Genomic DNA, 17,686 nt, shown 5'->3' on the forward strand with positions numbered 1-17,686 from the left:
CGGTCAGATGCCGAGCAGTTGCCTTATCGGTGATGCAACCGGTCAGGGTGCTCTCGATGGTGCAGCTGTAGAACTTTTTGAAGATCTGGGGACCCATGCAAAATCTTTTCAGTTTCCTGAGGGGGAAAAGGTGTTGTCATGCCCTCTTCACAACAGTCTTGGTGTGTTTGGACCATGATAATTTGTTGGTGAAGTGGACACCAAGGAACTTGAAACCCTCGACCCACTCTACTACAAACCCATCAATGTTAATGGGGGCCTGTACGGCCCTCCTTTTCCTATAGTCCACGATCAACTCCTTTGTCTTGCTCACATTGCACCACACTGCCAGGTCTCTGACCTCCTCCCTATAGGCTGTCTCATCGTTGTCGGTAATCAGGCCTACCAGTGTAGTGTCAACAGCAAACTTAGTGAGGGTGTTGGAGTCGTGCTTGACTACACAGTCGTGGGTGAACAGGGAGTACAGGAGGGGACTAAGCACGCACCTCTGAGGGACCTCACTGTTGAGGATTAGCATGACAGATGTGTTGTTGACTACCCTTACCACCTGGGGGCGGTCTGTCAGGAAGTCCAAGATCCAGTTGCAGAGGGAGGTGTTTAGTCCCAGGGTCCTTAGCTTAGTGATGAGCTTCGTGGGAACTATGTTGTTGAACGCTGAGCTGTAGTCAATGAACAGCATTCTCACATAGCTATTCCTTTTGTCCAGGTGGGAAAGGGTAGTGTGGAGTGCGATTGAGTCATCTGTGGATCTGTTGGGGTGGTATGCAAATTGGAGTGGGTCTAGGGTTTCCAGCATGATGGTGTTGGTGTGAGCCATGACCAGCCTTTCAAAGCACTTCATGGCTCACCGACATGAGTGCTACGGGGCGATAATCATTTAGGCAGGTGACCTTCGCTTTCTTGGGCACAGGGACTATGGTGGTCTGTTTGAAACATGTAGGTATTACAGACTCGGTCAGGGAGAGATTGGAAATGTCAATGAAGACACTTGTCAGTTGGTCCGCACATGCTTTTGAGTACACGTCCTGGTAATCCGTCTGGCTTGAGCACATAACTTGAAAAGACACTTACATGCCATGATTTACACTTTCATTATAACCCTTTTTACGATCTGTTTATTATGTTATGTCAATAACTGAAAGGATAATTTATGAAGGATAATTTATGAAGAATGACAATCTTTCATTGCAGTCTGGTTTCTTTATTTACTTTCAACAGCAAAACATTCCAAACTGTGTATTCATTTGAAAAATGTAAATCAGTTATCATCTCCAGTATCATCACAAAGTCTATTTCGTAAAATGTTGTCAACATTCACATAGCAGTTATTTTGGTGGTGTCTGAGGTGGAACTGTGTTAGAGCTGTCAAATCCACAAGGGGCTCCTAGCAATATAACTAAAGCGGACATTGCCATTGGCTGCACGCAGTCGCATTAACAGAAATAATATACAGCCTTGTTTACAAGTTTGAACACTGGAATGTAAAATGTAATCTACACCTCGATTAGGATGATAGAGATCCTCATTATTTAGTTGAATGATTTTTCAAGTTGAATGTAATTTTTCTACATAGTCTACCCTTTCTTGTTTTGAACTAAATCGAGGGGGTGGGTGTGGCTTCGTGACCATAATCACAAGAGCAGCTGCTCACCGATTTGACAGCTGCAACGCAGTTCCACCTCCGACACCACAAAAACATCCGGTATCGCCAGTTAATGCTTGATCTGATTGATTCTATGCTTTATTGATGATACTGAAGATTATACCATATAGACTGCCCTGTAGATAATCATTGCATTCTGCAATGAATTGTTTTATTTATTATGGATCCCCATTAGCTGCTGCCTGGGGTTCATCAAAATTAAGGCAGTTTATACAATAAAAACATTACAACACATTCACAGATTTCACAACACACTGTGTGCCCTCAGGCCCCTACTCCACCACTAACCACATATGTACAGTACACAGCAGACAGGGTATAGGCCAGGATGGTCCACCATGCAAAAAGTCTGTTCTGGCCCTGCATCTTCTGGTGACCTATTGGAAAACGTACAACAATGATATTAAGATTACTTTTGTTTTGATGACAAGACAAAGTAACCTACACACCTGTGGAAGTTATCTACACCCCTCCTATCAGCCAATCAGGACTGTGCATGTAAATATATAATTTCATATTCAAATTTGATTCCTAACTTCCACACGATCAGACTGAGCATTTCAGTGGAGTCTCAGGGAAATAAATGATAAAAAAATATCTTTTGGCATTCTATTAAAAAAAATTAACAAACAGTGAATTATTAGACAAAGTGACGATTAAAAAAATGTAATTAAAAAGACTGCTTTAAAATGAGTAATTAAAAAGAGTTGAACAAGTTGATCACAATTGATCTGTAAATCTGGTACCCCCACTTTGATCAAATTAATTTTAGAATACTTTGGAAAAGGTTTAACATTACATTACACACAGCTTCATGTCAAGTAAACATTTCCTCATTATAAAACACCAAAATTCAAACAATAGGACAAGGTTGTCCCTTTTCATCAGTGAAGCATTTTTACAGACACCATCACACCAACCATCATCACCATATCATCTACTAATTCTTTCCTCAGTTCACTTCATCCAGTTCCTTCTACATCCACACCAACAGAATTAACAAATGTACTATTACTACGTTACATGTCCCTATACTCTATACATGGGCCATGTGCATTTTCTGCTGGTGTATTCTGAGGTAGCTCCTCTCTGAGAACCTCTTCCCACAGTGCGTACAGCCGAACGGCCTCTCTCCCGTGTGGACCTTCAGGTGCATCTTCAGCTGGTCCTGGCGGGAGAACCTCTTCTCACACTGGGGGCAGCTGTGGGGTTTCTCCCCTGTGTGGACCCTCTGGTGCCTCTTCAGGTTGGACGAGTCGGAGAAACTGGCCCGGCACAGTTGGCAGCCGAATGGTTTTTCCCCCGTGTGCATCCTCTGGTGGATCTCCACCTGTTTGGGGAAACTGAAGGCTTTCCCACAGAATGAACACGGGAAGCGCTTCTCTTTGGCGTTGCCACCTTTACTGACTCCATCTCTATTACTTTCATTTGTCAATGGGCTTGTGAAGCCATTTGGTGTTGAGGCACTGGCATTGTCTGAGGTCTGGTTTAACATTAGGAGAGTGTCAGGAGGACAAAGACCAGGGAGTGTCTGTGTTGTCGCAGGGTCCATGTTCCAGTTGATAGATCCTATAGAAGGCAGGATGAAGGCACCACCTGTTAGGGGGTCAACCTGAAGTGCCATCAGTCTTTCTGAATCACAACTATAGGAGCAGGACGGAGCATCGCTAGCCGAGTCTGTGTCTGTTCTCCCCAGCCGAATAGGGACACCTCCAAATCTACGCCTCGCCCTGGTCTCAGCCAGTCTGTTGTCATGCAGACTAAGTTCGGACGTTGTTTTGTGTCCGACTGTCTGTTTCTGGTTGTGGTTAACAGCGTTGTTCCCCAGCCCAGAGTTGAGGACGCTGTCCCATCCTCTGACTTCCACTATGTCGCCTCTGGTCCTCGCCTGCTCAGTGATGTTGTCCCCAGGCCCCTTGGCTGCACCTTCCTGGTAGGGGGAATCCAAGATGGCTACCCAGTCTCCTCTGTTAGCCTCCAGCCAACCACCTGCAGGAAGAGGTTAGAAAATAGACCTTACAAACATGGCAGAGAAAACTCTACATATGGAGTTAAAAAAAAATCAATTATCTGGTGAAGTTCATACATTGTGTGTTTTTGTATGTAAACACAAGTTGAATTGATTTAATTTGATGAATGAAGAAAATGAAAAAAATTATAACCAGGCGGTATTCCCATTGAAGATCTATTACTGTATGTAGGCTATATGTATTTCTCCCCTACCTTGCTCCCCCATCTTTAGTTGACTCAGCAGGTCAATGCTCTCTGGTTCGTCTTCTATTGTCTCCTCTTTGACTATCAGCAGATCAGGCTTCCCATCCCCCATGTCTACTGACTGTAAGAGATACAGAGTGAGAGGATGTTGGATCAAGAAATCTGATACGAGCACCCTGCTATGAAGCAGCTTCTGATTGGGCAATGAGGGATTTCTATGAGTACTATGCAAACATGTTAGTTGATTTTATTACTTGATACTCTTTAATGGTTTGATAATTCAAAGACATGGTCCCACACTTCATACAAAACGAATCAAGACCAGGACCCGTATCCACAAAGAGTCTCAGAGTAGAAATACTGATCGAGGATCATGTCCCCACCTGTCTACATAGTCTTATTCATTATGATCTAAAAGGCTAAACTGATCCTAGACCAGCACTCATGCTTTGTGGATCCGAGCTCTGACCTAATACCATGCAGACAGTAGTTTACAGTGGGCTCACCTCAGTGATACTGTATGTGGTCTTGTGCTGCTCAGCTGGTTCCTCTGTGGGTTCAGGAGGAGGTGTAGTCTGGTTGTCCTCTATGACCATGTTCCCCAGACCCTCCTCACACCCCTCATCCTTCACCAAAAGCACCTCTAGACCCTCCTCCTCCTGGAATAGACAAGTGATACAGATTACACAGACATACACTCCCTCAGGTACATACAGACAGATAATAAACACACATTCAACATGGAGTGTTTACCCATCCCCACTACGTTTGAGTCCTATACTGTAGTTACAGAATGACTTCATTGTCCCCCACGATGAAATCGGAGAGGGGACTATGGAACTGTCTCTGTACGCACGTTAGTCACACGCAATATCTCAGACACCACTGGCCCGAATTTGACTAAAGTTGGATTAATAAAACATCTTGCCATAGAGCTCTGGGTCCCAGTTTCCCCAAAGCATCTTAAGGCTAAGTTCATCATTAGCACCATTTTGGGAAACCGGGCCCTAGCATTTACAAAATGACACTGATTGGCCCAAGAGGGCGCTATAGCAATTAACTGAAATTCCAAACTTTGAACAAGCAGATCTCCTGTCTCGACATGTTTACTGTTGCTTTGTTGTTGTTAAAACCATCAAGGTGGACATAAACTGAGTGTACAATACATTAGGAACACCTGCTCTCTCCATGACATAGCTTTCACCTGGTCAGTCTATGATCCCTTCTTGATGTCACTTGTTAAATCCACTTCAATCAGTGTAGCGGAGGAGAAATTTAAAAAAACATTTCCGGTTAAATAAATTATTTTCAAGCCTTGAGATAATTGAGACATGGAATGTGTATGTGTACCAATCAGAGGGTGAAGGGGCAAGACAAAATATGTAAGTGCCTTTGAAAGGGGTATGGTAGTAGGTGCCAGGCGCACCAGTTTGAGTGTGTCAAGAATGTGTAAGGTATATTTAGTAAGTGTATATTGATTATAAAGGAAAAACTACTGTCATGTGTATGCAGAATAGGGTGAGATCAGATGTAATGTATACTAAAGAGACTGTCAATGGATGTCTTAGAATGAAAAGTCAAATTTTGTGTTTATTAAACAAACAAGTTTTGAATACACCATCTGAAAACCACATACATGTCTCAACTACAATTCTGCATGAACTTGATAAACTACTTTCATTTTCTTATTAAAAGCATCTTGGGAAAAACATTAAGTAGTGAAATGTAATAATAGGCATTTAAATAGGCATTTGTGAACATCATATAACTTACACAGTACAAACACGATATGTTAAGACTTTTTAGGCGTATGCCTTATATCACACAACGCTCTTAGTTGTTGCAGAAAAGGACACACTACTGCTGTTTACTTTTTTATTTCATATTTTATTAGGATCCACAATGAGCTGCTGTTAAGGCAGCGGTGACTATTCCTGGGGTCCAAGCAGAAAACACAACAAATAAAATACATGATATACATAAATATATACTGAACAAAATTATAAATGCAACAATTGTATAGATTTTACTGAGTTACAGTTCATATATGGAAATCAATTAATTGAAATACATTCATTAGGCCCTAATCTATGGATTTCACAACTGGTCACAGATACCTTCATAAAATGGACCTCAAGAGCTCATTATGGTATTTTTGTGCATTCCAATTGCCATTGATAAAATGCAGTTGTGTTCGTTGTCCGTAGTTTATGCCTGCTCATACCATAAGCCCACCGCCACCATGGGGAACTCTATTCACAACAGCAAACCACTTGCCCACACGATGTGATCTGCAGTTATGAGGCCGGTTGGACGTACAGCCAAATTATCTAAAAACAACGTTGGAGGTGGCTTATGGTAGAGAAATGAACATTAAATTATATGGCAACAGCTCTGGTGGACACTCCTGCCGTCAACATGCAAATTGCACGCTCCCTTGAGACATCTGTGGCATTGTGTTGTGTGGCAAAACTGCACATTTTAGAGTGGCCTTTTATTGTCCCTCGCACAAGGGGCACCTGTGTAATGATCATAAACTTAATCCGATTCTTGATATGCCACACCTGTCAGATGGATGTATTATCTTGGCAAAGGAGAAATGCTCACGATCAGGGATGTAAACAAATTTGTGCAGAAAATTTTAGAGAAATAAGCTTTTTGTGCTTATGGAAAATGTTATTTTATTTCAGCTCATGAAACATGGGACCAACACTTTACATGTTGCGTTTATATTTTTCTTCAGTGTACATACATACCACTACATTTACATTACAATTGAGTCATTCAGCAGATGCACCCATCCACAGTGACCCACAGCTAGTGCATTCATCTTAATAAGATAGTCAGGCGAGACCACATATCACAGTCGTATCCCAACCACGTATCACATGCATAATACAATACGTAATACAATACAAAATGAATATAATTGTCTGTGTGTCTCTTTACAATCACTGTTGTACTTTTATCTGTTTTTTTATTATCTTGAGTTACCTGGGGTGGCAGAGAGTTCAATTTAGTCATGGCTCTATTTAATACTGTGTGTTTCCCAGCCTCTGTTCTGGACCTGGAGACTGACGAGACCTCCGGTTGCATGTCTTGGGTGATACAGATAAGTTACTGTGTGCCAACTGCTTTAACAGATAGTTCGGTACCTTCAACGCATCAACACCTCGCACAAAGACCAACACTGACGCAGTCAATCTCTCCTCAACTTTGACATTCGCGGGCTCCCGGGTGGCGCAGTGGTTAAGGGCGCTGTACTGCAGCGCCAGCTGTACCATCAGAGACTCTGGGTTCGCGCCCAGGCTCTGTCATAACCGGCCGAGACCGGGAGGTCCATGGGGCGAAGCACAATTGGCCTAGCTTCAGGGTTAGGGAGGGCTTGGTCGGTAGGGATGTCCTTGTCTCATCACGCACCAGCTTTGACATTCGCCATCTGTGTACATCTAAGTGCAAAACCTGCTGCTCTGTTTTGGACCAACTGCAATTTGCCTATGTTCTTCTTGGCCGCACCTGACCACACAACAGGAAAGTAGTCTAGGTGCGACAAAACTTGGACCTGTAGGACCTGCCTGGTTGACTGAGGTACCAAGAAAGCTGAGTAACGCCTTCCCATTTTAGTAACTATTGAGTTTATATGTTTTGACCATGATATCTTGCTATCTAGAGTGACACGCAGCAGTTTAGTCTCTTCAACTTGCTCAATTGCCACATTTTTCAATAATAGATCCAAATGAGGTTTAAGGTTGAGCCAGTGATTTTTACCAGAAATTATGATTTTAGTTTTTGACATATTTAGCACCAGACCACTGCTAGTTACCAAATTCTAAAACTGACTGGAGCTCTATGTTAAGGGTGTCAGTTATTTATTTTGCACCAGCAGTGTATACTGTTGAGTCGTCATTGTACATGGACAAACAGGCTTTATTCAAAGTCAGTGGAAGGTCATAAGTAAACACAGAAAACAATAATGGTCCAAGCCGGCTGCCCTGCGGTACACCACACAAAATCAAATTTGCATTAGAGAGGCTTCCATTAAAGAAAATCCAATAGAACACAGAGGGTTGATAACTGTCCATCCATAAGGCAGAGGATATTAATCCATAACACCTATGTTTTTTCAGCAATATGTTATGATCAATGATATCAAAGTCTAACAAAACAACTCCCACAATCTTCTTAACAATTTCTTGTCGTGTCATCAGTCGTGTCAGTGCCGAGTATGTTGAGTGCCCTTCCCTATAAGCATGCTGAAAGTCTGTTGTGAATTTGTTTTCTGTAAAATAACATTGAATTTGGTCGAAGGTGCTTTGCTATTTTTGGGCAGCGGAATGACCTTTGCCTCCTTCCAGGCCTGAGGGCACACTGTCTTCTAGGCTTAGATTGAATATCTGGAAAATAGGAGTCGCAATATATTCCGCAACAAACCTCAGTAATTTACCATCCAGGTAGTCAGTTCCAGGTGGTTTGTCCTTATTTATAGATCACACTTAAAAATAAAAAAAATCTCTTCCACACTAACTTTGCAGGATTCAAAGCTACAGCGCTTGTCTTTCATAATTTGGTGTGTTATGCATGAATATGAAGGCTCAGCATTTCTTGTTTGCATGTCATGCTAATCTTGTAAACAAAAACGTTATTAACTTCTTGGATATAGGGGGCGCTCTTTTAATTTATGGATAAAAAAACGTGCCCGTTTTAAGCGCAATATTTTGTCACGAAAAGATGCTCGACTACAGCTTTGGAAAGAAAACACTCTGACGTTTCCAAAACTGCAAAGATATTATCTGTGAGTGCCACAGAACTCATGCTACAGGTGAAACCAAGATGAAACTTCAAACAGGAAATTAGCAGAATTTTTGAGGCTCTGTTTTCCATTGTCTCCTTATATGGCTGTGAATGCACCAGGAATGAGCCTGCCCTTTCTGTCGTTTCTCCAAGGTGTCTGCAGCATTGTGACGTATTTGTAGGCATATCATTGGAAGATTGGCCATAAGAGACTACATTTACCAGGGGTCCGCCCGGTGTCCTTTGTCTAAATTGGTGCGTAATCTACAAGCTGCACGCAGTCATCCAGTGATTGAGAGGAGAGAGGAGGCTTCCACGAACGATATATCATGAAGAGATATGTGAAAAACACCTTGAGGATTGATTCTAAACAACGTTTACCATGTTTCAGTCGATATTATGGAGTTCATTTGGAAAAAAGTTCGGCGTTTTGATGACTGAATTTTCGTTTTTTTTGGTAGCCAAACGTGACGCACCAAACGGAGCGATTTCTCCTAAACAAATAATCTTTCAGGAAAAACTGAGCATTTGCTATCTAACAGAGTCTCCTCATTGAAAACATCCGAAGTTCTTCAAAGGTAAATTATTTATTTGAATGCTTTTCTGGTTTTTGTGAAAATGTTGCCTGCTGATGCTAACGCTAAATGCTACGCTAGCTACGCTAGCTGTTACACAAATGCTTGTTTTGCTATGGTTGAGAAGCATATTTTGAAAATCTGAGATGACAGTGTTGTTAACAAAAGGCTAAGCTTGAGAGCTAGCATATTCATTTCATTTCATTTGCGATTTTCATGAATAGTTAACGTTGTGTTATGCTAATGAGCTGCGGGGATAATTACACTCCTGGATACAGGTTTTTTTCGTAGCTAAACGTGATGAACAAAACAGAGCGATTTGTCCTAAACAAATAATATTTTTGGAAAAACTGAACATTTGCTATCTAACTGAGAGTCTCCTCATTGAAAACATCTGAAGTTCTTCAAAGGTAAATGATTTTATTTGAATGCTTTTCTTGTTTTTGTGAAAATGTTGCCTGCTGATGCTAACGCTAAATGCTACGCTAGCTGTTACACAAATGCTTGTTTTGCTATGGTTGAGAAGCATATTTAGAAAATCTGAGATGACAGTGTTGTTAACAAAAGGCTAAGCTTGAGAGCTAGCATATTAATTTCATTTCATTTGCGATTTTCATGAATAGTTAACGTTGCGTTATGGTAATGAGCTTGAGGCTGTATTCACGATCCCGGATCCGGGACGGCTAGAATCAAGAGGTTGTTTAAAGTAGTTGGCAATATCAAAGGGTTTTGTTATGAATGAGCCATCAGCCTTAATGAAGAATGGAGCCGAGTTAGCTTTAATACCTAGAATTTCATTTAAGAAATCCAAAGCTTTTTATTATAATTCTTTATATAATTTATCTTTGTTCGATTGTATAGTTTCTTCTTCTTTTTGTTTAGTTTAGTTACATGATTTCTCAATTTGCTGAATGTTTCCAGACTTATTTTCCATTCCCTTAGCGTACAGGCGAACGACCTCTCTCCCGTGTGGACCTTCAGGTGCCTCTTCAGATGGTGCTGGTGGCAGGACCGCTTCTCACAGTGGGGGCAGCTGTAGCGTTTCATCCCTGTGTGGACCCTCTGATACTTCTTCAGGGTGCCAGCTTCGACAAAGCGCATGTGACACTGTGTACAGCTGCAGGGTTTCTCCCGTATGGACCCTCTTGTGGATCTACATCTTCTGGGGGCAGCTGAAGCCTTTGTTACAGAACATGCAGAAGACCAGTTTTCTTTACGATTGCGTGATGTGGCTCCGACTCCCTGAGCCTGAGCTCTAGGCATGTCGTTTGAGTTAAATACCTGATCGAAAAGGACATGGCCGCGTGAATCGGAAGGCCCCATCGCCGTGGACACTGGGTCGCGATCCCTCAACGCGTTTCGTGACATTTATCGAAGATTTCCCTGTAATCTAAGAAATCTCTGCCCTGTGAGTGTCTGTCACCTAGGTGATTATCTGCATTCCACGTTGTAGGAACTTCACAGTCACTTCATCTACGACCAGACCCTCCCCTTTCTTATCTTGGCACCCTTCAGAGTATACACTACTACTGTACCGGTTCCAGTCCCCTCTAAATCAGTCTGTGTCTCTAAACCCAAGGGCATGTTGCCAGGGTCCTTCTCTGTAGTGTAAGAACAAGCAGGATCACCACCACCAGTTTCTAACGTATCACCATCCCCATGGGAATGAACCGTCCTCTGGCTCTGGTGAAATACCAAGAGGACAGCCCAGTCTCCCCAGACCCAGTCTCTCTGAGTTTGATCTGTGGTCAGATCCTGTGTGTAAGGGCCTGTGTGTTACAGTTAAAGCCTTGGGTGTCTGTTTCTGATTTGAGGACGGCGATCTGCGTTCCACTGACCTCCGTCATGCTGCGTCGGGTCCTGGGCTGCACTGGGGCGGTGGTGGGGTCCTCTGTGGCTACTGGGGTCGCTCCAGTCACTCCAGTTTTGATGTTTCTACTGTGCAGTGGAGCTTGCTCTCCTTTAGACCTTTCCAGCTTGACCCCAGGACCTGCAGTCTCTGCATCTGCATACTAACACAAGAAGAGAGGAGGTTATTACTGGTACATGAGTACAATTGGATAACAATGTCCTAGGGAAGTCTCACAAGCTCCCCTATGGCAGATGTACATGTAAGCAAGTAAATAGCTGAGTGGAGACTTTCTGAAATAAATCAGCCACATTTGATTTACAAAGTACTTGTAATTATTAATGCAACAATGTTACCCTAACCTCTATCACGTGCTGGCTTAATGTTCCACTCCCCTCATCAACAGTGATTGGTTGGTCATCTCTCCATGTATCGTGTCCCGCTGGCTTCTCAAAGCGCCTGTGGCCTCCAGTGAGATGTCCTTCACCTGAGAAAGTGATTGGGGGAAAATAGGTTGTTAGGTTAGCTATTGTCTACTCAAAGGTATATAGACCCCTTTCTGTGTTTGCAAACATTGCTGCACGAGGGCGACATGCACAATTTGGTTGCAGAACACGGCGGAGTTGTCATAGAACGTCGCCCCCCCCCCCAAAAAAAAATACATCTATTTACATATTTCTTATGAATGCATTGCAAACTACTTTTGGATTATAAGGCTCATATGAATGTCCTGCTTAATATAATGTTTATGTCATCTCAAATCAACTGCATTATACTTTAAAAAAAACACTTCAACTTGGCCCAGTAAAATGGCTCTTTGGCTAACTTTGCTACAGCCTATGTGAACGAGCGTCAGCATTCTAGTTAACAACTGCTGCATCCAAAGTAGATATTGTACAAAGATCACAACCAAATATAATGTTGGTGACTGTTCAAGCAATAATCAAAACAACACTAAGTGTACGACAACCCAAAAATATATTGCTGTGGTTACAACAACCAATGAATGTTTCTTTGTGGCGCTGACTGAGGACTGGTTGACCTGCTTATATTCTGCAATCTGCATCCAAAAGATGCGCGCATCTGGTTAGAATATTCAGAGTTGGGTAGGTTACTTTCTAAATGTAAATCGGGAATGAGTTACCTGTCCAAAATTGTAATCAGTAACGTAACTTTTGGATTACCCAAACTCAGTAACGTAATCTGATTACTTTCAATTACTTTTAGATGACTTTCCACTTAAGAGGGATTAGAAGAAGACAAAAATGAATATTACCAATTGAACGACATCTATTTAAAAAAAACGTCAGTATATTCTAGGAAATACTTTCTTAACACTTATTTTTCTTAAAACTGCATTGTTGGTTAAGGGCTTGTAAGTAAGCATTTCACTGTAAGGTCGGTGCATGTGACAAAAAAACATTTTAATTGATTTAACAATGACATTCTAGACGATTATGTACTTCCAACTTTGTGGCAACAGTTTGGAATAGGCCCTTTCAAGTTTCAGCATGACAATGCCACTGTGCACAAAGCGGTCCATATAGAAATGTTTTGTCGAGATCGGTGTGGAAGAACTTGACTGGTCTGCACAGAGCCCTGACCTCAACCCCATCAAACACCTTTGGGATGAATTGGAACGCCGACTGTGAACCAGGCCTACTCGCCCAACATCAGTACCCTATCTCACTAATGCTCTTGTGGCTGAATGGAAGCAAGTCCCAGCAGCAATGTTTGAACATCTAGTGGAAAGCTTTCACAGAAAAGTGGAGGCTGTTATTTATTATTTATTTATTAAACCCTTATTTTACCAGGTAAATTGACTGAGAACACATTCTCATTTACAGCAACGACCTGGGGTATAGCTACACCCCTACTCTTACGATAAGTGCCATGAGATCTTTAGTGACCACAGATAATCAGGACACCTGTTTAACGGCACCCTACATAGGGCAATGTCAAGCTGAGGGAAGGGATTGGAAAAATGTAACCGCTTTTGCTATGGATGCAAGGACTGACCATCCATTATATCACAATTCTAGTTTTTACCATGTTTTGAGTCTATATAGTGTTTGTTTACATTTACTTTGTTTACAAATATTGGAATAATTTTGGGTTCTGATTGGGTTAGACAGTTGAACTAAGCTCATGAGGCAAAGGGGGACCAACTCCATATTAGAGGTCGACCGACGTAATGGCCGATTAATTAATCGTAATGGACGATTTCAAGTTTTCATAACAATCGGAAATCTGTATTTTTCGACACCGATTTTGCCGATTTTTTTATTTAATCTTTATTTAACTAGGCAAGTCAGTTAAGAACACATTCTTATTTTCAATGATGGCCTAGGAACGGTGGGTTAACTTCCTCATTCAGGGGCAGAACGACAGATTTTCACCTTGTCAGCTCGGGGGATCCAATCTTGCAACTTTACAGTTAACTAGTCCAACGCAATAACGACCTGCCTCCTTGCACTCCACAATGAGACTGCCTGTTACGCGAATGCAGTAAACCAAGGTAAGTTGCTAGCTAGCACTAACTTGTTATGGCTGCAATCCCGCTAACGGGATTGATATGACAACTACCAGTGAAAATAGAGGGCGCCAAATTCAAACCACAGAAATCTCATAATTACAATTCCTAAAACATACGCGTTTTATATCATTTTAAAGTTAATCTTGTTGTTAATCCCACCAAAGTGTCCGATTTCAAATATGCTTTTCAGCAAAAGCACTCCAAACGATTATGTTAGGTCTCCACCAAACCACAATAAGCACAGCCATTTTCCAGCGAAATATAGCATTCGCAAAAATCAGAAATAGAGATAAAAATTCATCACTAACCTTGAATTATCTTCATCAGAAGACACTCATAGGACTTCATATTACACAATACATGCATGTTTTGTTTGATAAAGTTCATATTTATATAAAAAAATCTGAGTTTACATTGGCGTATTAAATTCACTAGTTCCAAAAACATCAAGTGATTTTGCATAGCCACATCGTTTCAACAGAAATGCTCATAAATGTAGATGATCATAATACATGATAATACATATAAACATGGAATTATAGATATACCTCTCCTTAATGCAACCGCTGTGTCAGATTTCAAAAAAAGTTTACGGAAAAAGCAACCCATGCAATAATCTGAGACGGAGCACAGAACAGTTGCCAAATTAGCCGCCATGTTGGAGTCAACAGAAACCAGAAAATACATGATAAATGTTTCCTTACCTTTGAACTTCATCAGAATGCAGTCCTAGGAATCCCAGGTCCACAATAAATGCTTGATTTGTTCGAAAATGTCTGTTATTTATGTCCAATTAGCTACTTTGGTTAGCGCGTATGGTAAACAATTCCAAAGTCACAAAGCGTGTCCACTATAACGTGACGAAATGTCCAAAAGTTCTGTAACAGTCAGTAGAAACATGTCAAACGATGTACTGAATCAATGTTTAGAATGTTGTTTACATATATCTTGAATAACGTTCCAAGCGGAGAATTAGAATGACCGGTGGAACGCAGGTCCTTCCCCTGTGAACGTGCATGGTGAAAGCATGGTCAACTCGTGGCAGTGGTGACTATTTCCTGTCTCATTCAAACCCCCCTTTTATTTATTTATTTATTTTACCTTTATTTAACCAGGTAGGCAAGTTGAGAACAAGTTCTCATTTACAATTGCGACCTTCACATTAGAGTCATCAGACAAAGTTCTATTGACTGTTGACATCTAGTGAAAAGCGTAGGAAGTGAAAACTCATCCATATCTCGCTGTAATTTCAATGAGAGCTTGGTTGAAAATCTGCCACCCCCAGAAAAAAATACAAATATGAGTTCTGTTATACTCACAGACATAATTCAAACAGTTTTAGAAACTTCAGTGTTTTCTATCCAATACTACTAATAATATGCATATATTAGCAACTGAGACTGAGGAGCTGGCCGTTTACAATGGGCACCTTTTCATCCAAGCTACTCAATACTGCCCCTGCAGCCATAAAAAGTTAAACTTAAATTATAAAAAACAATCAATCATAATCACGAGTTAACTACACATGGTTGATGATATTACTAGATATTATCTAGCGTGTCAAGCATACTTAATGCTTGTATTCTCAGTCAGATTATACGCAACGTATAATCTGACTGAGAATACAAGCATTAAGTATCTGACTGAGCGATGGTAGGCAGAAGCAGGCGCGTAAACATTCATTCAAACAGCACTTTCGTGCGTTTGCCAGCAGCTCTTCGTTGTGCGTCAAGCAATTGCGCTGTTTATGACTTCAAGCATATCAACTCCCGAGATGAGGCTGGTGTAACCGAAGTGAAATGGCTGGCTAGTTAGCGCACGCTAATAGCGTTTCAAATGTCACTCGCTCGCTCTGAGCCTTGGAGTGGTTGTTTCCCTTGCTCTGCATGTGTAACGCTGCTTCGAGGGTGGCTGTTGTCGATGTGTTCCTGGTTCGAGCCCAGGGAGGAGCGAGGAGAGGGAAGGAAGCTATACTGTTACACTGGCAATACTAAAGTGCCTATAAGTACATCCAATAGTAAAAGGTTAATGAAATACAAATGGTATAGAGAGAAATAGTCCTATAATTACTACAACCTAAAACTTCTTACCTGGGAATATTGAAGACTCATGTTAAAAGGAACCACCAGCTTTCATATGTTCTCATGTTCTGAGCAAGGAACTTAAACTTTAGCTTTCTTACATGGCAGATATTGCACTTTTACTTTCTCCTTCTCCAACACTTTGTTTTTGCATTATTTAAACCAAATTGAACATGTTTCATTATTTATTTGAGGCTAAATTGATTTTATTGATGTATTATATTAAGTTAAAATAAGTGTTCATTCAGTATTGTTGTAATTGTCATTATTACAAATAAAATAAAATGGCCGATTAATCGGTATCGGCTTTTTTGGTCCTCCAATAATCGGTATCGGCATTGAAAAATCACAATCGGTCGACCTCTAATATTAATGCCCATGATTTTGGAATAAGATGTTCAACAAGCAGGAGTCCACATACTTTTGGTCATGTAGTGTAGTAATCTGTGGAATTATTGCATACTGTCCAAAAACTGACCCAAGACCAAATTCTGGTTAACACATCTGAACACATGTGCAGAGGAGAACCGGGCAACAGGCACTGAGCTATATGAAGACAAGAACGGGGCGACAGCCCCCGCCTTCTGCAAAATGTACCTCTTGCCATTCCTCTGTACCGATCAAGGATCTTGACACTACTGGTACGACTGGCGAGGGTGCGCTCTCGAATGGTCCTCTCTGCGCGTTCCCGTGCCACCTTCAGGTCCAGTAGCTGTAGTTTCCTCCGCAATGCCCTGTTTTCTTTCTGGCTTTGAGTTATTTCCAAACGAAACACTGCATAGTCGTTGTCTACGAGTGTACATATCTCTGCAACGGCTGCATTCGCTAGCATCTCCATAATGGAGGCTATTTGAGTGTGAAAGCCCAAACCGTTAAAGTTATCCATTGGCATTGTTAGCTGATGTTAGCAGCTAGCTAGCGTTACTTAGAAAACATCTATCAAGCAAGTCCTGTCTCCAACACGAATTAAACGGCTTTCAGTTAAAATATGAATATGTTTTGTTCCCGTGTGTTAATAAACGTCTAAGTAACAAAAATAAAACACTAACGTGGGAGTTGTTCTTGGTCAATGTTCACTTCCGTTTACACATACGAGAAAGGATCTTATTGGTTCGCGTCATTGCTCAAAGGGCGTGGTGAAATGAAAAACGTAGGCGAGCTGTTTGAAATCCAAATAAGGTACTGCTTATTAGGTTACACATTAAAGCGCCAATCAGTGTTTGAAACAATAAGGGAAGTCTCCTCTTCTGTTTCTGTAAAAAGCTTAGGGACAGGGTTGGAAAAATGTAGCCGCTCTCAAATTCATAGAGAAAGCTAAGGATGCAACGGCTGACCAGCCACTAGGGCGCAACGGTCTAAAGCATTACATCTCAGGGCAAGAGACATCGCTACAATTCCTTATTCGAATCCAGGCTGTATCACATCCGGTCATGATTGGGAGTCCCATAGGGCAGCGCATAATTGGCCCAGCGTCGTCTGGGTTTGGCCGGGGTAGGCCGTCATTGTAAGAATTTGTTCTTAACAGACGTATTTAAAATAAAATAAAAATCAATGATATCAAAATTCTAGTTTTAACCATGTTGAGGCTATATCGTTCTTGTTTACATTTACTTTGTCTACAAATATTGGAGTAAAACAATTGTATATTTTGGGTTCTGATGGGGTTAGACAGTTGAACTAAGCTCATGAGGCAATTCTAAGTTATATTATTCAAGAATCAATGGGTACATATTCATTTATGAGAACAAAAATGCATGTAAGAAACTGCAGATTGCCCCTTTAAAGAGAACATTTGCAGTTACTTTATACATTTTTGGACTTATATATTAATGGTATGTGCCCATTGATTCTTGGAAAACTCCGGTATCATCTTTCTACAGCGAGTAAGCAAGTCTGAAATTTCAGAGCTTCCGACATGCTTTATCTTGGCCAGGTCGTAAATGAGAACTTGTTCTCAACTTGCCTACCTGGTTAAAT

General features: G+C 41.3%; 1 protein-coding gene across 2 annotated transcripts; it reads right to left on the reverse strand.

Moving 5' to 3' along the window:
- Positions 1–1,780: 1,780 nt before the first annotated feature.
- Positions 1,781–16,810, reverse strand: LOC109894107 (zinc finger protein 528-like). Of its 2 annotated transcripts, none has more exons than XM_020487337.2 (6): positions 16,307–16,810; positions 11,455–11,579; positions 11,082–11,255; positions 4,384–4,536; positions 3,887–3,998; positions 1,781–3,652 (listed from the first exon to the last, which is right to left on the reverse strand). In XM_020487337.2, the coding sequence occupies exons 1-6, from the start codon at positions 16,599–16,601 to the stop codon at positions 2,700–2,702; spliced, it is 1,812 nt and encodes a 603-aa protein (XP_020342926.1). In that variant the 5' UTR covers positions 16,602–16,810; the 3' UTR covers positions 1,781–2,699. The 2 variants fall into 2 exon arrangements, with proteins under 2 accessions (XP_020342926.1, XP_031684038.1); XM_031828178.1 differs by lacking the exon at positions 16,307–16,810 and adding an exon at positions 14,333–14,384.
- Between the last annotated feature and the right edge of the window lie 876 nt (positions 16,811–17,686).

Source organism: Oncorhynchus kisutch, linkage group LG7 (assembly GCF_002021735.2).
Source record: "Oncorhynchus kisutch isolate 150728-3 linkage group LG7, Okis_V2, whole genome shotgun sequence".
Classification (NCBI taxonomy): Eukaryota; Metazoa; Chordata; class Actinopteri; order Salmoniformes; family Salmonidae; genus Oncorhynchus; species Oncorhynchus kisutch.

What these genes read in the sequence shown, in the direction of transcription:
- LOC109894107 (XM_020487337.2), bottom strand. Translation starts at nt 16,601, where the DNA reads ATGCCAATGGATAACTTTAACGGTTTGGGCTTTCACACTCAAATAGCC. An exon ending in TAAGCCAGCACGTGATAGAG is followed by an intron (nt 11,256 to 11,454) that starts GTTAGGGTAACA and finishes TTCTTGTGTTAG; the next exon opens with TATGCAGATGCAGAGACTGC. An exon ending in ACTAAAGATGGGGGAGCAAG is followed by an intron (nt 3,653 to 3,886) that starts GTAGGGGAGAAA and finishes CTCTTCCTGCAG; the next exon opens with GTGGTTGGCTGGAGGCTAAC.